Source organism: Stegodyphus dumicola, chromosome 3, assembly GCF_044657685.1.
Source record: "Stegodyphus dumicola isolate Sdum_Otavi_A_Nest chromosome 3, ASM4465768v1".
NCBI classification, from domain to species: domain Eukaryota; kingdom Metazoa; phylum Arthropoda; class Arachnida; order Araneae; family Eresidae; genus Stegodyphus; species Stegodyphus dumicola.
Genome location: NC_140770.1, coordinates 151,541,493 through 151,567,199, shown reverse-complemented (window position 1 = coordinate 151,567,199; position 25,707 = coordinate 151,541,493). Strand labels below are relative to the sequence as shown.

The following is a 25,707-nucleotide window of genomic DNA, read 5'->3' as shown; positions in this document are numbered from 1 at the left end:
ATCAGTTATTACTTTTAATGGCCGTTCTATTCCACTTTAACTGTCAATTTTACACTGTCAAATATTTAGCATAAATGGTTTTAATCCTTCCGTCGAATTGCACATTTATAACTATAAATTGATACTCTGCCTATGAATATAAAAATAAAAAATATTGACGAATTTATCTTTAGTTTTGCTTAACTTCCGAGTATAAAAGTAATTTTCTGCTGATATGTTGCAAATTGCGGGAAAGGTATCCATAGTATTGTTCCCAAATTGAAACTATTCCATCACATTCGATTCTACAGTTTACGTAAAAAATTTAATAAAACACTTCGTCCCCCCCCCGTCCATCCAGAAGTAGGGGGTTCACTTTCCGCGTGTTGAGTTTCTTCATTTTTTCAGCATCAGAAGAATCTTCGATGCCAGAATTTCATTCAGTTTCCTCTCAAAATAACCATCACTTAGATCTCAGATTATCATTTAATCGCTTGGATCAGCATACCGAAAACTATTTTAAAAGACAGATTCTGTAATAATTCGCTAAAACTTGGCATTCCATCAAGAAGTGAAACAATACAATCGACGTGCTTGTCATCCAAAAGGCTTAAAACCCAGCTGCTTCTTTTAATGACACTTCCAAATTCTTGGTCATACTTCTGACCTCTGAATAGCAAAAATTTTCATTGTAGTTTCAACCTTGAGTAAAGCTCAGAGCTAAAAAATTTAAATATAAACAGAGAACTTAAGAGACATTCTTTGGCTCTATAGTCAGATACATCATATTGTGTCGTAAGACATGCAAATTTTATTCCCTTTCTCCAAGAATTAAGTGCAGAGTAGTTTTTCAGAGTTTATGTAGAACATACAGAAAGTGGGAGGGAGTGGAAATAGAAAATAATAAGTTACTTTTCTTGATTAATGATATGTGAATGATAAGGGTTTGCAATTTGTTCGTTAGAACTCGCAACATTTTGAAAAATGCAAAGCAAATATTCCAATAGAAATTACAGTACGTTTCCCGTGGGCTATAGGGTCCAATTTCGAATGTATTTTGGCCATTTAGTAACTTATTTTAACTGAAAGGAACAGAAAAACAAATCGACAGGGTCTTTCACTTCCTAATCCATATTAAGGAGTAAATTTTAAATCTTCATAGTTTACTGAAATTTCTTGAGACACATTTAAATTAGTGAACGTGCGGGACATACATGTCTCAGCCCCCGGGAAAAGGTTAAATCAAATATTTATACCTAACCTTTGGAAATTCACTATAGCAGTCTAAAATAAGATTAAATATATAAAAAATTGAAGGGACTAAAAGATTCGCTCCTTTAAGCACGAGAGTTTGTTACAGCAATATTCGATTGTAGTTGGAAAATTATGAAGAATTATAAGTAAATATTTTTTAAAATTTAATCATTATTTCACAGACAAATCCGCTACAATTTTATTTCTTACTGTCTTAATTGAAGAGAAAGAGGCAGCATATATTCTTGGCAATCTGGAATAAACGATTTCCTCGTTAAAACCTTAAAAATTAGAGATGGTCTAAAAACGCCAATTTTGTCGTTGCAGCCAATTTTAAAATAGTTTCATTTACGTCAATTTATTAATGCAATAGATTAAAAAATCTAAAAGCTTTCAGATTTTATATTACGCTCAAAGGGTTTTTAACATTTCGTATGTTACCTTTTTATTTATTAAATATTATGTTCTTCGCACTTCAACCATAAAATTAAGTTAGAAATATCACAAAATATTTAAAAGAGCATATCTTTGGAATTTCCGATACAAAATCTCGCGCCTGGAGACAAAAATGTTTTTTCTGCAGTTTTGTCATTGCTCGCTTTGAAATTGTCGAGTTTCATAATGAAAAACGAATAAATGCTTTACAAGATACGAAATGGATAATGAAACAAATTACAAATTTGGGCCTCAAGATGGCCATATTCGGGTGAAGACGTACGTTATTCAAAATTTGATGGCTCTAGGTACCGTTGTTTTATCACAACATGCATACGTTTATGCGCAGAAACATGCATACGTTTATGCGTAGATTCATTAAATACAGGGCTCCAATATTTGGTGACAACCTTTTTTAAAAGTGATTCGCCGTTTATAGTGAATCGACGCAAAATGCCAAACGAAATTAACTCTTCCGGGCTAACAATCAAATTTCCCAAAACTTACTCTTTACCAATAAATTTTTAAAGAGCAATAAAAAGCTTAAATTATAAGCTTGCTATAAGCTATTGTTAACTTTCTGGATTTTCGTTTCAGGTTACTAATCAAATTACTATAAATTGTTATTTACTATAAATTGTTATTTGCCGTTTTCTTGTTAAACCAATCAATAGGAATTTCAGCATCGTTGAAGTTACACAATGCAATACGAATCTCATTTAAGTTTAATAACTTAGAATATGCAGCATATTTACTTGTTCTCTCAAGTACAGGATGATAAACATGCACTCCCATAATATGTTGTCCATTTTCTCTAGCTATCACAGTCACATTATGACCTGTGAATTTGTTGGAGGTTTCTAAAGAGAAGGTATCCCAGTTAGACCAAAATAAGCTGTCTTCAAATACAGCAATAAAATATGGGTGATAAACTGCATTCTTAAGCAGAACCTGGAAGTAAAACGGGAACATTAGATCGTAAAAAAGAAACCAAGTTAGATTTGCTAATACAGTTACAGAATGACAGATCGGATATCAAATAACATTTTAATTCGCAAATAGAACGAAAATGCAGTCACTTAAAAGCATTAGTACACATCGCAAGTTCGCAGCATTTTACCATGATGTTTAACAAATACACAAATGAAACAAGAAAAAGGCATATCACATTGATAAATGCAAATCATAGCAACTTACAAATCGTTGTGATGCAATTTTGATTACAATATACAGTAAAAGTAATCACGTTAACATGGACTTAAAGGATCGAGGACCTGCCCATTAAATTAAAAAATATGAATTTGATAGCTTATTGAGATACCCTTGCACTTTGACCTCTCGCCGTAAATTTTGTCATGGATTTGACCAATTTAAAGCACTTTTGAGCAATACAGACCATAGATGTTGGTGCAATCTTTCGACCAAATGTTTTCTTAACGCATTAATATTAGAAATACTCATCCAAGCCAATAAGAAAGTCTTGGATTAAGGTAAATTTTCTCACAATCTACCTGTTTACAACCCCTTTGTTTTCAGCACTAATTTCTTCAACCTTGACAATATAAAAAGCAATAGACCTATCTAACTTCAAGATTTGTTCTGCACAAAGAACATACTTGCTATTTTTCCAGTAACTTATCAGATTTCGTACATCAACCGAAATACCGGTTTTTTACTGCTGTAACCTTTACTATTGAAACCTTACACCTAAAATTATGGTTTAAAAATGTACTAAATGAAAGTTTTTGATGTATACATGACATCTCATTTTACAAGTGTGATTATTTTTTTTACATATGCGAATTTAAATTCTACTTGAAAGGCTAGACGAAATTATAATTACTGTATACCAAGTGTTGAAACACGTTTTTATTAATTTTATTTTTGCTTTAATGAGATTTATTTTTATAAGTTGCCTTACATGTTATGCATGACATGTCCCAATACATTTTTGATTGTGTATAAATCAGATAAATTATGTCAAATTTAGATGAAGTGCTTCGAGATTTTCTTCAGCTTCGAGAACAGCATTTTAATAAAAATTCATTTCTCATCAGATGTCGGACTGCGTATTTTATGTCACCTCTCCTAGAGAGCTAAAAATGCAGTCTTAGGTCATTTTTAAAATCTCGAGGAAAGATGGGGGAAATCAGCATTAAATGCAAAGCTAGATGGGCCAGAAGTTTTGACCAGCTAGCACAGCCAGAAGTCGACGAAAGCTTTGCGGGACAGGCATTTTTGAACATCCAAGTATTCCTACGACTGATAAATTGCAGAGAGTTTGAGAAGCACTGCATTCAGTATTAAAATTTTGGTAGCATTAAGATATTCATTTCCATATCAGTCTAATATTTCGGTAAGGGGCTCATAATTATGTTTGAACACCTTCAAATATAGTGCAACACATGCCAATCATTTGTCTACATGAAAATCGATAAAGCCAACTTAACGTCACCGAGAAAACTTTCGTTATCAGCATTTTTCTTACTCTTATATGAAGTCGCATGGAGACGCTGGAATAAAGACAAATTCGTTTGAGCCTCAGCTGCCTACTAACCATCTTAAAAGTAGAAATGTTCTTATATTCACTTACGTTGGGAAAAAATTTCCGACTATTTTGTGCTTACGGAAAACGCATAACGCCTTCAAAGTTGCTCGACAACCAATGATATACTTTGATCAAGATACTTGTTTGGAAGTGGTTACATTTATTTAATAAATATTTTCGACGAAAGAAGCTTACTTTTCGGGATTTTCCATCAAGTGTTATGAACTCGATCGTATTTAAACCCGCATCCGTCCAATAGAGTCGATCGGTGGTATGGTCAATACAAATACCATTTGGCCACTTTATATCTTTGGAAACCAGGGGAGAAGGATGTGATCCGTCCATGCCGCTGCGGTATATCCCTGCTGTTTTCATTCCCCAGTCAGTCCAGTAAAGAATTCTATAAATAAGAGAAATGCAATTAAATGGCGTATGACTTTAGTGAGTAAAAACAATGTTTAGCAGATAGTACATTACCCTTCAGCCGGATCCAGTGCAAGTGCTCGAAGTTTCCCCATTTTGATACTATGCAACGCATGGCAAACGCTGTTATCCATTTTACAAACCAATATTAGTTTTAGTTCTGAATCACTAATATACAGATTTCTTCCCACGTAATCCACAGCTATGTCCTCGGGCATTAGAAGACCTGTCAGATTGAAAATGCATTGAAGGTAACTGACGATTCACGAAAAGGTAAACAGCATCAGTAACATTTAAATATATTTTTACCATTACTTAATACTTGTTTGAAGTCACTGCCATCTATATTAGCCGAATAAATTGCCGAGCGATTGGAAATATCAATCCAGTATACCTTCGAGGTAATCGGATCAAAATCTATAGCAGACGATGTCGACACAGATTTCCGTATTAAGAAATAACGACCAGATCTTAGGTACATGCCTCGGATTTCACGCCGAGTGGAAAATATAAGCAAAGGTTCTACGTCTAGAGAATGAAAAAATTTAAATACAATTAAGACTAGGAACTTTAATTTCCAGCAATATTTGAAATTTTCGAAAATTCTAAGGAAAGTGGGCTATGTGATAAATTCAGGAACTATATTGAACAAATGAAACTTACCCGTTGCCAAGCAAGTTCTGCTCACCAGTTTGTAACCTTCTCTACAGGAGCATTTGTAACTTCCAGGGAGGTTGACACAGTCATGGCTGCAGAATCCATCATCGGCACATTCGTTAACATCTGATAAAATTAGGAACATATTCCATGAGAAATTGTTTCTTAAAGACTAAAATAGTCAGAATTAAAATACTAGAAGTGGATTTTTAAGTTAATGAATACTTATTTAAAACGGAATGATGAGTTAAGTTACAAATTGTGTTTCTAGAGAAGTAGAAGTTTGCTAAAGTTCAATCATTGTTAGCATATTACCTAAACAAGTCTTGTTGTCTTTTTGCAACTTGTAACCTTTCTCACAGTAACACACTGGTCCGATGGGAGAATGTCTGCATTTTTGGGAACATGTTAAAGCCGCACATGTCTCATCTGAAAATAAAGCAAATTTTAAGCTAATTCAACAAGCTAGAAAAGGGATTTACCAGGAAAACTTTACCACGCCTTTGGATTACCACCAAGAAATACATAAATCAGCGACAAAGATATTCATACTGTTACGAATTTTGTACATATGTAAATTTTAGTGAAATTATATATAAAAATTGTTTTTGTATAATGCAATATGAAAATGATGCTCTGTCGTAAAAATAAGAATACAGGGGCCATTCTATTTAGCATTCAATCAATAGCAAATTTGGCGAGAAGTTGCCAAACGCCGGCAAACCATTTGTAAACATCTTTGTCCAATCCATTCTTATCTCTTAAAAAACTAGATGGTATTGCAAATGAATAAATGTAATTAATATATATATGTAACTAACGGTAGCCGGTCTTCATATGCTTTACAATAAATTTCGAGAAGTGAAACGCACTAGATTTCTCGGCAGGCGGGGAAACTATACAAGACTCGAGAGGGTAGTTTTTTTCAGTTGCTCAGTTCAGCGTGAGATCAGAGTATTGAGACATGTCCGTAGGTTGGTTAAAATTTTTTGGAGCCAAACAAAAGGTTGTGTATTTTCCAAGACTTAAAATAATCAAGGCAAAAGCATTTACCAATTCAGTGCATACTCACAAGGAGATGTCCGCAGGAGCTTCCCCTTTCTAGAAGAGCTTCGCATGCGTTGTGCATAATGTTCTCAGTAGTTTGAAGTGTAACTACTGATTGTGCTCTGGGACACTGAGAAGAGCACTAGAAGTATTTCTGTGAAATGTTTGAGAACTGTAAAGAGTTCCTTTTTAGGAAAATAAATTTTATTAAGCTATCATCGGTCCTGTGTGCATTCAATCTATTACGCACTCCTACGTACGCAACAATACACTAATCAAAAAGTTGAAAAACCTTTTATCATCGAAAATTATATGACGACTATTTGTAATTACTAGAAGTGTTATCCAACGATGGGAAATTTTAAAAAATGCATTTCTATTTTAAATAAAAACAAACATTAGTCCTAATTGAATACATCAAAAATGGTCATACTACAGAAGATTCAAAGCGAATAAATTTTTCTGGATTTTTTAATTTAATTAGTATTTGGATGGATAGCCTTAAGCTTTTGACTGCTGATGATCTAACGAGCTTTGAATTAAGTTTGCAAAATTATTAAACTTACGCTTTCACCAGATTCGAAATCCGCAAATCGATGAAAGATCTGGCTATTTTATTTTTGGAAAAGTCCGATGCAATTTTATTCCATTCCTTTTAAAACACTTTTCAAACGAGTCTTCTTAAAAATTTCATAAGTTTATTTTTTCTTGCAAATGTTTTAAGACATTTTTCCATGCTTCTTGCAATAAGCTACAATCGAGCACCTACCAAATGTTATAAAATGCAGTTAACAGACGTGCTCAAATGACATGTTGAACGTAATGTCATCTAATTAAATATGAAAGTACGCATTTAGATTAACATTTAGTATGCCAAGTTCATCTATTCTTATATTTTCAAAACCAATGAAAGATTTTTAAAACCCGTAAATAAATAGACTCTTTAAATTTTCGTGTCTTGGAAACTGTTTTTAACCTATAACTGATTCTTTAGAAGATTACCCGAGAAAAAATTTCCATACATTTTAAATGAAAATTACCAGCTTCCGAGTAAGGACACGGTGTTTACTATATTTCAGAAGATCGAAGAAAATAAAATGAAATTTTGCTTAGTACAATGGAAAGATTATCGTTTATGAGCATAAATATCCATTTCACACTAAAAAATTAATATAAACTTAGTTTAGAAACATTGAAAAAGCAGCTTTTAAAATAGCTGCAACTAAAATGGCTTTATGGAAAATAGGCGCTAAATTTTGCTACGGTAAGGAATTTAAAAAACTTGGGGGAAAAGACATTTATCTATACAAGGTAAGAAAAGCCTTCATGGAGCCTTCATTCAAAAAAATACGTAATTAAGTTATTTTAATTATTTCTTGTAATTCAAAGAGAAATTGATTAAAACTTTTAGAAGAATCTAATAAACAATATTGTGATCAATGTGGAATGCGTCGCGAGTAACGAACTCTGGTTATACGGCGATACATAGAACTGAAAAATAGAATTCGACTAACAGTTTGCTTATTGCAGTTCAGGCAGCTATTAAGTTCATTTGTCGTAGTTTCTAAATAATCTTTACCAGCTTGTCACCGGAGATAGATGCATTCGATCTCAAAAAGACTTTTGTAAGAAAGTATTGGACACTGACAACGAATTCTGATGGCGCTTATTGGGAACTAGATCTCAGTGCTACCGAAAATGTGGCTCAAACACAAACCTTTAATTTGACTACATCTGCATTGCGGTGCTGATTTGAAAAAGTACTACCTAAGAATACCGGACACGAGAACTCTTGTCCATTCTCATATTCATGTCACTATTCCTGATGTTGGTTCATTATGAAGATATGTAGAGCAAAATTCAAACGAACGATATAGCCGGTTGCGTCATATTATATTACATCCAGCATATAATGTTGCATGAAATGGTGCGATTCACGCAAGATGTTAAGTGTCCATGTGAGTCGTATGGTGCTCCCATTTTAGCCGCAGATGCATGTTTTACCCATTAAGAGCGGTTTTTTCTTATTTTAGTCAGTCTTGCAGATAAGTAATTAACTAATACCCGAGTATTAAAATAACCATTTGCTACTGAAGCAAAATTAAATGGCATACAATTTCTCAAATACTCAAGAGAATAAAATAGCTTCTATAAAAAAGAAAATATTAAACTTCAAATAGTGAAAAGATCAGCAGCAATTATTCATACAGAAGGAGTTGCTCACAGAGCTACGGAAAGAGTTACTCACTACAGTGTTGTCCTTCATCGCTTGCATCTGAGCAATCACTCTTTCCATCACATACAGCAGCCAGAGGTATGCACGAGCCAGATGAGCAAGTGAACTGCGATTCAGAGCAGAGTTTGGCTGTAAAATAAGCAAAATTTAATTGTTAATACAAGTAATAGGTGTCAAAAATAAAATATATATCTGACATTGGAATTCTCTCTTCTACAAATTAAATTAAGACCTAAACGCAAGCGGAGAAAACAGTTGTAAATATGTAATGATTTGCGTGCATGTTTAAGCATAGCACAAATATCGAAGTTTCAAACGACAAATGTAAATGTTAAATGTAGTAAGTATCAAGAAATATCCAAATTCTCGAATTCAGCAAGTACAAACATTCAAAAATAAAAAAATGTCAGCTATAAATCAAACCAAGGAATGAATTAACCACGAAAAAGTAGCCGATCACCGAAGACCTCCAAATCTTCCCATTCAGAGCCGTGCGTTTAGCGTCGTTACTCTTTGTAAACGAATTCGATTCTTTAATCTTAATTTATTCTAAAGTCTAAATCTTTTGAAGTATTTACATTTAGATGCATAATGTCTTCCAATGTAGCCAGCCGAACTGCTGAGTATATGAAACTTCAACCGTGCCCTCTCTGCACTTGACAGCAGCATTAAGTTGCTAACACATTGTGTGACTATTTTCGGCTCAGCCCGTGAGTTGCCGTTGGCCGACAGTGATAAATACCATATAAAACTAAAAAATTACATTGTTTCAATGGATTTTATTGAAACACTGTAAACATAGAAACAATTCTTCGCAGGTATCACAAAATGTGGCAACTTGTTTGCTTAATTGTTTGGCCATTTCTCTGCCAAACTGTGTTGCATTTTCTTCATAGCATAATTTACAGCATCTTCGCACTGTAGAGAATTCTCGAGTTTTTTTAAAATTTGTGTTGTGGTTTTTCAGAAGTAGTTGCAATACTACTAGATGGAATGTCTTCGTCTCGGCAATTTGGGAGGCGACATTCAACTGATATTTTCATATTCTAGGCTAAAGAAAGTTGTCTTCCCTGGTCCGAGATCACATAACTGAATGCATATCAAGGTAAAAAGGGCGCTTGACATTGCTGTGCCACAATACCAGCGCATTTCTAAAGCAGCGCGCGTCGTTTGACGGCAATTTCCTTATAAATTCGCGTGGTACTCAACGTATTAATACTTTGGAATTTTGTCAAGTTCTTGGATCAACCAAGTCGAACTTTTATTTGTCACTGAAAATTTATTTCACAAACTCAGATTTTTATGAAAAATGCTTTCCCTCAAAATAGTCTTTATTTACACAGATTCACGACTTATTCTGGCAGCCCGTCATTTGTATCCAATATTTCATCGTATTTGATGCAGGAAATACAGAAACTTTGGAATTTTCCTGGTTGATCATCAGTCTTAGTGGGCACATCGAAAAACCCTTGCCTGTCCATGATGAATCGGAAATCAGCTTTGCCATAATTGTATACAAGTTTCCTTGCTAATACAATTTTCAGCTCATTTTGCACTACTGGAAGTGAAATTCCAGCCAATGTAGAAATTTCTTTGCGAAATTTTTGATAAAGTCTGCTCTTACCTGAACTAAACTAGTCTTTTTTTGCCATTTTGGAACTAACTTTACAAATCCCAACTTAAAATTAAAGGATTTAACTGAATTTTAGAACTTTGAGTTTGCATATTAAAAGCACGTGATTACATAATCCAGAAGTGTGCATTTGATAGGGTGATCCTACACTTTTCTGTGCCTTTTTAATTCTTTGCTCTTGATAGCATTTGCGATTGACCTAGATATTTCCTGAAGTGTCGTGCATAGTGCAAACCAGTTTTAATAAGCAACCAGTTTAAGGTTGCTTTTTTGCCAAAAGTTGTATATACGTATTTCTACCAATTCAAAATGCCGAATAGTTCGAAGATTTACCTGAAGGGCAGAGTTCATCAGAACCATCTGGGCAATCTTTAATACCGTCACATTTCCATCTCTCAGGAATACAGTGATGGTCTTGGCATCGGAATCCACTGCATTCTGTGAGGTTTTCTAAAGAAAATATTAGTTAAGTATTCAATATTAGATAGTTCAGTTAGCACCAAACATCATATTTATTCTAAAACATAAAAGAAAAATAACACTGAAACATGGAAAATTTTACGAAGCAAACGGCTAGTATTTATAGTTATGAACTTTTATTTATATTTAAATAACATTTTAATCAAATTACTTAGGTGTGACTATTTGGACAAATACTCTCAAATCAAATTGCTTTGGAACAAGGCACGTGAAGACTTTGTCTAAAGAGAGGAATTGTTTCGTGAATTATTGTTTAAGCGAAACTGGCACAAATTTCCATTACAAATACATGTAGCCAGTTAGTTTTTCGGAATTTAAATCTAGGTCAAATAAAGGTATTTAACAGTCTTGCCGCGCGACCGCTAGTTGGCTATAATTTTACTGTGGGTTAAAATGCATTACTAATAAAGAATTCATTACTTATTTCTACGAAATCCAGCATAATTTTTATTTGTCGCTATGGTTTGGAAAATGTGGCCAAATGTTGACCAAACTGGTCTGCAAAAACGATTGCTTGAAGCCGTCATCTTTTCGCATTTAGCTGATGTGAAGAACTTTTCCAGTACGTGGTTTTCATAAAAAAGTATTCTTTATGACCCTCTTTTTATGTTTTGTATAGTCCACTTGGAGAAACTCGTAACCTCATATTTATGATCGCCAACTACGCCTAAAGAAGACTTGAACACTACCTCTGACGTATAACTGTATATAAACATTATCTTGAACATTTAACAAGATTAACGAGCTGCTAATGCATCTCCACGACCTACATTAACCGTCAGTTTTACTCGTATTTATAAATTATTCTTAGAGGATTTGAACAATCACTTACCTCTAGTAATAAATAATAATAAAAATTCACCGTTATAGTAAGCGTCGATATAGTTATTCGTATCCTTTTTAAATTAGAATATTATGTAATGTAAAATTAAGCAGCGAGTCCAAGATCACACTTTCAATTCCGCTTTAAGTTTGGAGAATAAGGCAAGGTTTACGCTGACAGACTTCTATTGATACTGTTCTATTGTCGGTACCTTATTAAGAAATGCATGAGCGTGTGTATGTATGTGCATATATGTGTGTATGTATCCATGCGGGCAGACATACATACATATCTGGATCAGGTCCTGATAACAGGATCAAATACGAGTTTGTTAAATTTGATCGCATACTCATTCAAAAATTCTCATCCTTCAAAAAATGGCAACCACTTAAATAATCATTTTTCTTTAACTGAAATAGTGTTAGAAGAGGTAGAAATTTGAGATTATATTTGATTAAGGCCAATGCACTAGGACTATATGCATAAAGGGAGGATAACGTCTTCAAGATCTATGTCAGGGGTGCAAATTTAATATTTAAGTATCGCGAATAATTATGAACGAGGTTGTGAATTACGAAAGTAAGTTCATTTAAAAATTTAAATAAGCATTAACTATTACGCTAAAATTTTAAATCCAAATATGATTTCCATTTGCAATGAAATAGTTGAACAACTCACTCATTGACTTAAACACAGCAATTATTGACAGAATGAGACTCATTTACACGAAGTGGTGAAAACGCTAATTTCGCTTGTTTCACTCTAATGCCCAGTCATAAGATGAAGTTACATGAACGTAGAGATCACAAACTCGTGGAAGTACTTTAAGTTGCCGAAAAAATGTGGAAAGGAGCTTTTACATAAGTGAAATTACAGCGAAAATTTAAAATACTAAAAACTACTTTTCTTACCACAACCGTATTCATCTGTCTTATCTAGACAGTCATGTTCGCCATCACAGTGCCAAACTTCAGGTATACAGTGGCCATCGCACTGGAACTGACTGCTCAAGCACTTTACATGAGATACCTTCTTATCTGAAACAAAAAACTATTTCAGAGACAAGCAGGGACTTTAAGAATAGCGAGGTTAAAACTTGCACCGATAAAGCTGTAGTTTTTAAAATGCATACTTAAGGTGTGGCAGAAATAAATCCCGGATTTTATACGCGAATAAAGCAATGATAGATATGAACAATTTTATTCCACCATGTGTCCCAGGAAGCAACCGTCTGCGAAAGGATAGCGTCAAAACGCAAATAGCAAACGTGCCGACGAAGGCGCTACGTGATATGCTTCCATAGTGTTTGATCTCAGTTCGGGGTTTTAAATTACAAAATCGGGGAAAAGATCTGGCCATGAAATAAAACCCCAAAGGCTCAGGTGTTATGCACATATTTTGTCAAGCGCCTGGGCGAGGCTCATTTACTATGCAGTTCACGAGATTCTTCTCGCATATTAATTTGCCATGTTGTGTTAGGTACGCCATGCTTATACTCACGAGTTGCATACAGAATGCGGCTACCAGCCCAGGGGCCTGACAAAATGTGTGCATAACACCTGAGCCTTCGAGATTTTATAAAATGGCCAGATCTTTTCCCTGATTTTGCAAGTTGAGGGGGATATCTGAAGGAGAAATGAGAGGATCAAGACAACCAGTCAGCTGTCAAAATGCTATCAGACATTAATCGCTAAAACACCATCAATCACGACGTCAATGGAAACTTCAGGGTGAAACTTAAATGCATGTAGTAGGCAAATTAGCATTAGAAAGATTCAAATCAAAGTCACACAAGTGAATTTGTGGAAACTTCGTTAAAAATTATTCGCCTTCATTCTGTATAAATTGCAAAGGCAATATTAGCTTATTTGCAGGAGAAAAATGGTAAACTATTCTGTCCAAACGAGATAAAATTTTGCATGATCATCACCTCCACGATCTCCACTATACACCGCACCCTGTATATATTTAGGCGTGTTGCCTGTAGAACATTTTGCGATAATGTTTAAGGTCCGCAAATACGACATTTACAAAAATGTCAGATCGCATCCAGAATGATAGATGCCTTCACCATATTAAGCAATTTGGTAGATATTTGTATTTTTCGCATAAAAAATTTCAGAGTTTCTGCTCCATTTAGTTACAAATAAAAGAATTTTAAAAGCGACGGTCAAGAAATTTTCAAATTGAATATTTTCCGACTACTACTGAACCGCTTTACAACTTGCTATCAGAGTAAATATGTGCAAGATTTTTGTACAAAAAATCCTAACCATATGGATAATCCAAGCTTAATTTTTATGCTTTCATTCTACTGATCTACTCATAAATTACAGTTTCTGAATCCTTTGAAAATTGATATTTACTGATAGAAGAAATTAATTTTATTTTAAGTATTCAAATGCTCGGTATTCCTTCTGAAAAAGTCAAAATAGTCTTATTCCATACAGAGAAAACAGATATTTTGTACGATATTTGGAGCTCTGAGGCAGAGGATTTTTATGACGATTAGGTTTGTTTTATTTGATTACACCAAAGCTTACGAAAGCTATGTCTGAACGAAAGAAGGCTTTCATGGAAGACTTTTTTAAGAGAACATTTTGCACATTACACGCACATTTCCACATTACACGCGGGGAAAGCCACGGAAAAGTTCTATGCAACCAGAATTAGATTTCGGTTTATTTCATTATAGCAAAGCACTCGAGGCACACTAGAAGTTTAGGCTAATCGATTCAGGCAAAGAAACTCCATAGATACCTGCCTATGGGGATATATGCTTTCGTGGATGATCCCGTCTTAAGAGAAATTCTTGACTTTCTGCGTTAAGATGAAACAAAATGGTCACACGAGGTTTACAAACGCTGATATAAAGGGTTTTTATGGATTTCTATAGAAATGTGAAATTAATTAATCTGAAGAATTGAATATAAATTTTTGAAAATGCTTATAAACGCGTAAAGGAAGGTAAACTTTAAAATTTTTACAAAAGTTAATTATCTGATAAATTCAATAAAATACCGGATATCTAAACTGTCCGATTGTAAAGCGAGAGGAATAGATTTCTCATAAACGGAGGAAACAAATTTATTATTTACATTTTTTTTCAAGAATAAATTAACCCCCTTTACAGCAACAAAGCCTACATTTTCGTAAACAGAAATCATTAAAGCAGACCGCCTCATAAAATGGGCAGAATTTCAAAACAGAAATTTATATTGAACATTAGTAGTCATGTTCTCTAAAACGTTCAAGCTTTCAGAATACCACAATTGTTTGGTATTCCGGTGTTTGGGCGATCTCACTGCAGATGTAACTAAAAACCCCCAGGTAAACACCGAACTAAAACTCTGCTTCCAAAGGTTTTCCTTTCCGCAAGTGCCAAAGCTGTCTTATTCTAAATTCTGAAAAATGTGATCATTTTATCAATCAATGAAAATGTACGAACTCGTTTGTTAAACTATTAGGTGAATTGATATATAGCATTCTTCAATTGTCCAAACAAAGGAATAATTTTACGAGCCTCTACCTGTAGCTATATTTGTCTAGTCCTCCATTTCAAAGAAAATACTGCATTCTTGTATGTTAAAGCCGCAACCTTAATTTTTAAGTCCGATTAGAAATATTCTAAAAGAAGCCTTGGTTAACTTGTCTACCAAACACAGTATTTGTCGTTTCGCAAACTGAAGGCAGTCAAGTGATATTTACAGCACTTTTTACCACAGAAGAATTCTTGTACAGTTTCCTTCCTTTATTTTATATTATACTAGAAACGCATTTTAGGAAACTAAGTTGGACTTTAATATGTATGAAAGGTAGTGCTACTAGATGTCTGACTAATTTGGACAATCCTGAATTAAAGTAAGTGTCTGGGACTTAAATAAGTTGTTATATAATTTGATGAAACAATTCAGAGAACAATGAATGGATTGCCGCTCAGCCTGTATTGTGGCCTCCCAGCCGGGTTCGAATCCAGAAGAAGGCATGATTTAAAAGTCTATCTCTTCATAAGAGACAACAATGGCCACCACTTCTGGCCCTTGTAGTGGCGCAAGACTGCTAAATAAAGCGTCCGGCCATTATAAAAAAAGAATGGGTTACTTCGAAGAAATCTTAGGAATGCTTTTACTGGAACATATCTGTTTTCGCATAAATGAATTTTGGAGATCTGAGCAATTGCACCTTAGCATCTATATTTTCATAATATACGTGTTGAATATGATCAAACTATACTTTGTTGCTTGAAGATTTGAAATGGCTAGCAATAAAATGAATACACCTATAAAAGTAGATTTTGAAGGACTTATTTCAACACTTGTTTGCATATCTTACACCAGAAAGTTCTTTTAGAAGCTTTCTTCTGCTTAAAGATTGAAGTAGGCATTTGCAAAATTAAATACAGCGTAATTTCCTAATATATTACATGTGTTGCCATTCAACGATTTTATAAACTTTTCATTTACGCGTTAACACATTTGGCTGAAGATGCGAGGAAACAAAGGATACAGGCAAAAACAAAGGAATTTAGAAAACCATTAGAAAACTAAAATACTAATACTCTCAAACTTATTTAAAAAGTGGAATTCATCAAGGGTTTAAAAGTTGGAATATTAATAATGAAGGAAGTTACACTTTCCAACTACAGAAACATGCTCATTATTGTAGTCACAACAAAAATTTATGCACCATCGTTAAACGGGTTCTGTGTTTATTTCAGAAATAGTACTGTCAATCAAAATTTTAGAATAAGTCATTCTATTTTAAGTTTCCGTTTAGTGATGTAATACAACAGTTTTCTTACATTAGGAAACTTACCCTATTTTCTTGGTCAAATTATGCCACATCAATGGAAAAACCAATTTTGTCTTTGAAAGCTCATACGATACAATTTTGGCAAACTATACATTTACTCAAAGCAAAACATTTCGTGAAAAAGTTTTCTAAGAATATAGGCAAATTGGAATTTCCAGTCTTAATTTATACTATACTAGAGTATTCATTGAATTTATACTCGCAGGAACTTTCAATTCTTATTTTAAAATAAAATCTTACCCTGTAACTAAACGCTGATAAATCCCAAGTGGTACCGTACAAAAATTATGTTATGGCTATTTAAGTTATTCTTCGAAATCAGGGACCTCATGCAGTCAGCCTCATCAGTTACCAAGAATAGAACCCGCACTGGACTACCAGTGTTTCACCTTTTAGTCAATCGGCCGCTGGTCTGCCTGTTACATTAACACCCGGATGCGAGTGGCTTGTTTATTTGATTACGGAAAAACGCATGTGGAAAAAGGAATGCTTTCGTGTAGCATTTTCTAAGAGGAAACTTGCTTGTATCCATGTTGCACATGGGGAAATTACGAAAATGCCCATGCAGCCAGGTTGTTCGCCGGTGTACGAACCCGGGTCGAACTACCAGTATTTAGCAACTTGAACGTTGGGGTACTTTCAAAGTGTGCAAGTTGAAAAAAGCATGCAAGTTGGAGATCTACTCTTGCATATAAATACACGCATTTAGTTTAAAAAGGGACCAATGGCTGAATATACTTGTTCTGAGAAAAAGTAGGTAATAACTTAGTTTGATACCTCCGGAAAATTCCGTCGACCATTTGGCCTATTAAAGAAAAGACACCAAACTGCGATTTTTCGCCAAAAATGGACAAAGTCTTCTTCAAACACGCTGGGTTGGGTGTAACCGTGATTACACGTGTTAAAAATGAAGATATTGGTGATTTGGCACGTGAAAAATTTCTGATTTTTATTGTTTGAGGCGAAAAGAATATTTCGTGAGACTTATTATCGCGAAAATAGTTGCTTCTACAGTATAGCTTTTTAATAAAAAATAATGGAAATTTTTTATGAAAAATTAAATATGAATAAATGTTAATATAATAAATTTGAAAGAAAAATACTAGAACATTTTTTTCTTGCATTCAGTAATTTTTTTTTTTTTTTTATTTTGGTTTGGCGCGATTGGCGCCGTCTCTTGTGGTCGACGGGATTTTCCGTAAGTACTTTGTTTTTTATCTATGTCAATGCCAAATATAGTATTAAATTGAGTTTCATAAAATGGAATAACTATTATGCTGTTAGCTTCATAAAATTTAGCAAACTCGTCTGACGATTGAATGACGTATTACGTCAAAAGTTTTACAAAGTTAATATTTTATTTTTTGCATTTTAGATTGAAAATACACTAACGTGGAAAGTGTTCCAAGTTTTTAACGCTTTTTCAATTGAACAGAGGCCGTTTGCCAAGTATGTAATATGTTCATATGCGTTTCTAGTGGATCTGGGCACGAAGTGTTAACTTAAGTAGCGATTTGCTGACCCATGTCCAAATTCATCGACTGTCAGCAGTTTGCGATGTAAATTAAAGAACTCGTCGATATCATCATTTTCTAAATAATTGTTTAATCCAGTCGCATAATTCCAATTACAATTGACGTCTAAGTTCACGCAAGACTGAAAACTCATTTTACAAGAGTGATCTGATCAGGTTTGACGATGATTTTTGTCTCGCTTCTGAAAAAACTCTTCACGGCTTTCAGAAATTTAATTGCAATATTTCCCAGCAATTCTTACGGCATCTGAAACACTAACCTTAAAAACTAACTGCAGAATCATAAAACGAAGAAAAACTTACCGCAGTTTTCTTCGTCTTTTAAATTGCCACAATCATTGTCATTATCACAGATCCACATATACGATACACATTCACCATTCCCGCAGTCGAGCCATGTCTCCGGACAATGTGAAACTGCAAGGAATTTAAGCCGTGAATAGTAGCACTTGGTAATGGGAAAATTTTATCACATACTAAATTCATGGAAGCAAGCTTAATTATTAATAAAATGTTTCTCCCTATTAAAAATAAGCTCAAATTTTATTTACGTTCTCAAAAGTAACACTGAAAAACAATGCACGGAAAATCGATACTTTAATTCTAATATGGCTTATTTTAATCACTGCAAATAACCGAGGGGGATGCCTTCCTGGAAGACTTTCTATGGAGAACTGGCTCATACACGTTATACATGAGGAAAATCACGAAAATGTCCATTATGACAGCCCGCACGTCGTACTCAAACTCCGGGCTGATCTACAAATGTTTAGAGACTTTACCACTTGGTCGCTTGTGAGCCTGCTTTTAATAAGAGTCAGGCTCTTTAAAACTGTTCAGGCTGTAATTTAACGTAACTAATATAAAAGTTCCGCTTAACTTGAATTTTGCACTGAAAGAAACATGAAATACATCGGCAGGGCTTAAATACTTTAACGAAATGAACACGGCCAACATTCTTTGTAAATAATTATGTTCATTACAATTAGCAATTGTGAAGTACCCTTAGTTTTCATCATCTTCGTTATCTGCATCAAAAATACGAGGCAGAAAGAACAAAAGTTGCAAAACGGGTCAGTTCTGAAGTTGCTTTTAATTAGTGTCAACTGGAGTTCCTGCGTAATAAATGCTAACTTTAATACATGAAATTAAGATTCTAGATGTTAAGATGTCTTTTGTGTTATAGGTTTCATTCGAATAATTTTACTATGGCAAAACATTTCAGGGCTATCTGCAGAGGAGGGATATCTTCGTGGTACACTTTGTAAGAGAAACCTACTCGTATCCAAGTTACACATGCTGAAAGCCACAAAAATTTGCATGCGGCCAGCCCTTTTGCCTAGAACTGAACGGAGTCCAATTACAAGCGTTCAGCGACTTGCTATCATAGCACAACATGCCCTAGTTGCCCACTATAAATTAAGATACCCGAGCAAATAATGCCTGCTTACCACTCGTTAAATTGGTTTATTTAAATTTACGAAAAAAACTGTGGTAATAGGTATTACTTCTAATAAGGGAGATAAGTTTAAATGTTATTTAGTAATAATTTGGGAAGCAATTTTATGAAGAGGAAAAAAGCAAGTTTCTTTGAAAAAAATCTCAGGATAAATAAAAATTCATAAAACCTTTGCAGTGTCAGATTTACAGTTCCAGAAAATTTGTTACATCTTTAAAGATGTTATGCCTATATTATATGAAGCAATAAATAACACAATTTGTAAGTAAAGTTAGTATAACATTTTTTGTTGAAATTAATACTTATAAGCCAATGAAATTCTGCAAACTTATTCAACACTTATTTTAGGTCAAGATTTTCTTTAATGGCACCGTTTTTGGCCTATTGTACCGAGCACATATTCATTAAGTATCATCTTTTTAAAAACTAACTTGGAGCATTGATTACTTTTCTGAGTAGATAAATAACAGAGGGCATTTTTATATGACTATGGATAACTAATTTCTTATTCCAGAATCTTAATGAAACTTTAATTCAAATTTCTGGTTTGGACTGCGGAATTGTCTTCTTACGAAGTACATATTTGGGAAAGTTCTAACAGAATATATAAATCTAACAATTATAATAACAATTAAAAAGTAACTGTTGGGGGGTCCATATTTGGGAGATTTATTCGTTGTTCACCAAAAAGCAATATTTCTAAACCGTAAACAATTTTAAATTCTCAAAAAAATCTGCGAACTTCGCATCGAGGCGGAATGAAATTCTAGTTACATCATAGAAGGAACACAACATCCCTTGTAGTTAAGCAATGCAAGAAACTGAGAGGCCCATTAGCAGCCGAGCGGTAAAGTCGTTAAACACTGGTAGTTTGATCCGGGACTCAAATCCCGGCGAACGGGCTGGCTTTATGTATGTTTTGTGGTTTCCCAGTATGAGTAACATGTATACAAACAAGCTTCTTAGAATGTCTTCCACGAAGGCATATCTCCTCACATACCACTCTAGTGCGTTGCCATAATTAAATGAAGCAAATTGAACAAAGCGGATACTTCAGTTAAGACAAATGAAATTCTGAATTTAAAATTTTAACAAACGCTAGATGAAGCATTCAAAATCTAACACTTTGAAAACATTCAGCTGAAGATAATTTTCGGTGCACTTTCGATTGCTTTAAAATTAAAGTATAAGAATTTTGGTTAAATTCATTTAAGCATCATGTTAACTGTACAAAAATATCAAATCAACTCCAATAAAATCACGCAAGACTACTTGATTACGGTACACCATACTAGAATCATCCAATTAACCAGGTATTTGGGGGTAATAATGTTCAAAACAACTTTGTTCTAGTGTTTGCGAGACAAACAGCAAAACAATTACGAAGAAAGTTTAAGCGATTATATTCTTCCTAATCACCAGGAAATGAATTACATTGTAACTATGTTGGCAGGCCCTTGAGAGCTATCCGCCTAAGGGAAGAGATGCCTAGTAGAAAACTGACTTTGGTTTATGGAATAAATGTAGAAAATCGCAAAGATCTCCATGCAATCAGCCTGACCGCTAAGATTCGAACTTTTGTTCGAATGGAGCAAAACCGTATTCAGCGGTGTTATCTACTCAACCACTTGAAGGCAAATTTTTAAAGTGAAATTCAAGTACAAGCGTAATAGAATACAGAGAGATTCATTTTTCTTGTTATTATTTTATTAGTTTCTCAGATAAAAAATTAATGATGTATTTCGATACGTCCTAAATTTTAATAGGAAAGATTCGAAATTATCTTTGAACTTTGAATTACAGCTTCGCTAAAATAAGTGAATTTATCCAGAGATGATTTTCGCATAATAAAAAAGTATTTGATTTGTTATTAATCATCTTAGACAATTGACATTTAGATTTTGAAACCACTATTTTGCCTTGAAACATTCTGCAGTTTATATACGAGAAAAGCAATCGCTTCCAGTGATCCCGAAATAGTTCAATTTTGTTTTAAAGCTTTATTTTCCTTCACGTGTTTAGCATTTCGTTATGGCGAAACACTCGAGAGTTATCTGCCTAAGGGAGACTTTTGTGGAGTGCTTTCTAAGGGAAACTGGCTTGTATACACGTTACGCGTGAGAAAAACATTGAAACGCTCATGCAGCCAGCTTGTTTGCGGGATTCGAACTTCGGCCCGAAATACCAGTGTTTAGAGACTTTACCGCTCGGCCCCTGGTAGGCCTCTCATGTTTAGCAACTGCACTCGAACGAGAAATGCGTTTCAACAAGTTTAGAAATAAGTGTGAATTAATATGAATATGCTGCAATTTAATTTTAACACCCTACTATTATATTAGCTATCTTTAATATAGAAAATATTGTAAAAATACATAGAAATACATGAAATGCACCTGTCATGTATGGCTTCTGTAGAGACAGAAGCAAACATTATGCGAAAATTGTAGTTTCTACAGGTCCCAAGTATAAAATCTTATATAACGTGTATACAATCAACTAAAAGAATTCTACTGAAAATATCAAATCAAAAATTTGGTCAAAATTATATGAAATTCTACACAAGTTTCTCCCTTTCATTTTCTTTAAAATGAGTTCAAGATTTTGGATATATATATAAAAGCACTGTAAACTTAAAAAATATATCTTTTAGGATTGAAAAGGATGAATTAGAATTTCTTAAATTCTTTTTTTTTAGTATTGCCTAAATTTTATAATAGATGATATGGAGGACAAAAATTTCAATTTCCCAACGGATGAGTGTTTAGATTTCAAAACAGTTTCAATTTCAAAACAATTTAAATAAAAATAAAGACATTTTAAACAACTTTATTTAAATTAAGAAAGTTTCTTATGTACACATACAATAGTTAGAAGTATTGATTTTAGGAATTTAAAGCGATTTCACTCTTTTGCAAAACTGAATTTGGATATCGTAAGAAATTCTGCACAAAAAATGGGCAAAATATTACTCAGCTTAAAAGCTAGAAACTAAGCTATAAGAAAAGGATAAAAACAGCTTTTAAAATGATTCGACACTTATAATATCTTCTCTTTTGCATCCGACATAGTATATCAAAAACTGAAAATTTGTATTGATTATAGTTTGAAAACATTGCCGATTTCTTTTCAACTGGTTTATTTGATTATGGGAAAACACTGGTGGGCTATCTGAGTAAAGAGAAAGACGCCTTCGTGGAGGACTTGAGGGAAATTGGCTTGTTACACATCGGAAAAATTACACGAAAACGCCCATGCAGCAAACTACTTTGTACCGAACTACCAGTGTTCAGCGACTTTACTACTCCGTCTCTGGGGGACCCCATTGCCGATTTCTATAGAATAGCGTTGTATAAAGGCTGTAAAATTTATACAATTTTGTGAAGCAACATTTCTGCAGAATTCAGTTCTGTGAAAGACATAGAATTTCTACAGACTTTTCTAGAGAAGCATTTCTATACTGTATTATCTATAAAAGATTTAGATGAATTTATAAAGCTCTGTCAAACTCTATGAAAAAATGTTTTTAAGGGAGTACAAAATTGAGATAAGGCAATGCCCCTCAGATTCGAAAGAAAAATATGGTTATTTTATTGCAAAGTTTTCCTGTTAAGTAGAAAGCTTCAAACTAGGAAATAACTGAAAATTTACGAAGCGAAATGGTAAGCCAAAAATGAGCAAAAGTTAAAGCGAAATTTTTACAACTTCATTCACATATTTTAAGCTGTTGACATGCTACTTGATGTCCATGTCACAAACGAGATCTTATTTTATCAGCTTTTTTATGAGCAAAAGTTAAAGCGAAATTTTTACAACTTCATTCACATATTTTAAGCTGTTGACATGCTACCTGATGTCCATGTCACAAACGAGATCTTATTTTATCAGCTTTCATGAAGGACTTCTTAAGAAAAACTGGTTCTTATACATGTTTACACATGAAAAAAAACACGAAAATATCCATACAGCCAGTCCGTTAGCCTGGATTAGAATCCAGTTATATGAATTGTAGAATGAGACGTTTCAGAAAATGACAGTGAAAAGCGATCGAATTTTATAGTAGCTTAGCTTTCACGCTGAGCAGGTTCTGAATTATTCAACTTTCCTACAAATCTATTTACACTAATTTATTTCAGAAGAATAATTTCAGTGCAATTTTGGACGTAATGAAAAAGTATACTGAAGTTACGAAAATAATCAGCCTTTCAGTAATAGGTAAGGATGTAGTTAAGAACATATATATATCACGAATGATTTTTATCAAGATCTAAACAATGGCTTGTAGATATAAAGCAATAAAACTATACTTCGACTTATGTTTCCACTGCGTTTATTATTAACATTGCTTTTATTTGCTCTTTAATTAACTATACGTTTCTTAATTACAACAGCGACTGCATATTTTTTGAACGATTTGTTTAAATGGAACCTGTTACCACAACGTACAAGAAGACCGACTAAGGGAAAGAATGCCTAAATAACCACCAGGTCATATTCATGCTACATACAGCGAAAGGTACGGAAATGATTCTTCAGACATTTCGTTGGCAGGGATTCAAACGTTTGTTTAACTAGTATTAAATTAACAAGCGTTAACTAGTATTAAACTCAGTATTAACAGCATTCAGGTGTTTTAACTACTTGGCTACCGTTCGGATCCCCCAGAGATTTGTATAAGCTTTGATAGTAATAAATCGATGGTTAAAAGTTTTGAAGCTATGATTTCAACTAATCAGCATCACCTTTTGTCCAAGGTTAAGTTTCGAAACATAAATGGTTTTAAACACTGGCATATTACATGAAATATTTATGATGTTTGGCACAACCAAATTTCCAAAGAAATGTATTAAACTGAAATTTTCATCTAACTACGTTGATGTTTGATGCTAAGCGTCAACTGGAGTACATCCTTAGATTGTTAACTACTTAATTTTAAGCTAGCTAAGAAAAATCATAAATTTCTCACCTGCATACCCCAAGTTAGTAAATGTTAATAAAATAAATATATAAACATAAGACTCCATCGCTGCTACTCGCTCAGCGATGTAAAACCGGCACTGGAACTAGACGTCTAAGGCGCACTACAAAGCATTTTATCAGAAGTATTGTTGACAGTAGAACGTCATTAGTGGGTCATTTTATTTTTTACCCTAAAGACAATTCCTTTGCCCTACACATTCACCCAAAATATCATTCGGATTTTTCGAGGACAATTACAGTAGGTATACATTCGTAATAAGTATTACACAAGAATATTATACAAAAAATTAGCATATTTTACGAAAATAAGTTAAAATTTTCAAATCTTTCTGTTTTTGCAGTATTTTAACTAATAGTCCTACAAGTCTGTATAATTCAAAATATAAGAAATAATAAATATTTTGGTGAAGAAACAGTGTGTTGGATAATTACCCCTCTAGATATCAGGAATCCGGATAAATATAGTCCGCAAATTCCACTCTCCTTAACCCTTTGTTGCATAGAAATAATCTAGAGAAGTTAAACGAAAAGGTTTTTCTACTTAAAATAACCTTAGTAATAATAAAAAAAATTATTTTACTCAAATTTCGTTTTAAATAATTGCTACAGTTTGTTCACTACTGTGGACAGCATGCATATACGTACATGCATACAAATCTCTTCCCAACGATTTATTGTCATTCCATTTGAAATCATTTCCTGCCTTGTTTGCAGTGATCATTACCATCTTCTAAATGGTAAATATACGACTGACATGTACATACAGATCCCCCCAAAATACCTTCATTTCGTCCATTGTGATTGAATTCATTTTGGTATGATTTTGTAACCTATACCTATTGGATTCAAATTTCAAATGTTCTAAAAATTCCTTGCCAAACATAAACATTTCCGGTGGTGTTTTGTCTCGATAAGCAGTCCATTGGGGTTTCAATTCACTCTTTTCGGTTGATCTTTATCTACCCACTCCTCAATTTTCTCAAACTTACATTTAAAATAAAATGTCTAAAATGACTAATTGTGAATAAAAAATGGCAGTATAAGAAAATGTAAGCAATATTATATAATGTTTACTATGAGAAATTGTAATAACTTGGAAACAGAAGTAGCAGCCATTTTCCAAATAGCAATGCTTTACTTAGTGATGCTATACAGCCATCTATAATCGATAGTTAAAAGTTCTAACAATATAGAATGAATAAACACAGGAATGGAATTTGTTAAGGCGTTTACAGAAGAATAAACAAATTTAAAATTTTGTCTACTAGAGTGGATATGATGCAACAAAGGGTTAAGATATAAGAAATAAGATATTAAACAGAGCAATGATATAATATGTAAAACAAAGCATCATATATATATGAAATTTAAAACTAATAAGAATGAAAATAAATTTAAAAAATAATGTAT

General features: G+C 33.5%; 1 protein-coding gene across 1 annotated transcript in view; it reads right to left on the bottom strand.

The window, feature by feature from the left end:
- LOC118197568 (vitellogenin receptor Yl-like) overlaps positions 1–24,436 on the bottom strand; it is a 74,612-nt gene extending 50,176 nt beyond the window's left edge. The window contains exons 1-11 of the mRNA XM_035369092.2: positions 24,284–24,436; positions 18,165–18,278; positions 12,427–12,552; positions 10,546–10,662; positions 8,592–8,708; positions 5,612–5,725; positions 5,303–5,422; positions 4,949–5,167; positions 4,694–4,865; positions 4,412–4,616; positions 2,424–2,619 (exon numbers count right to left, since the gene is read on the bottom strand). Of these exons, the coding sequence (XP_035224983.1) occupies positions 2,424–2,619; positions 4,412–4,616; positions 4,694–4,865; positions 4,949–5,167; positions 5,303–5,422; positions 5,612–5,725; positions 8,592–8,708; positions 10,546–10,662; positions 12,427–12,552; positions 18,165–18,278; positions 24,284–24,341 (1,558 nt within the window). The 5' untranslated portion in view covers positions 24,342–24,436. The remainder of the gene's footprint in view (positions 1–2,423; positions 2,620–4,411; positions 4,617–4,693; positions 4,866–4,948; positions 5,168–5,302; positions 5,423–5,611; positions 5,726–8,591; positions 8,709–10,545; positions 10,663–12,426; positions 12,553–18,164; positions 18,279–24,283) is intronic.
- Between the last annotated feature and the right edge of the window lie 1,271 nt (positions 24,437–25,707).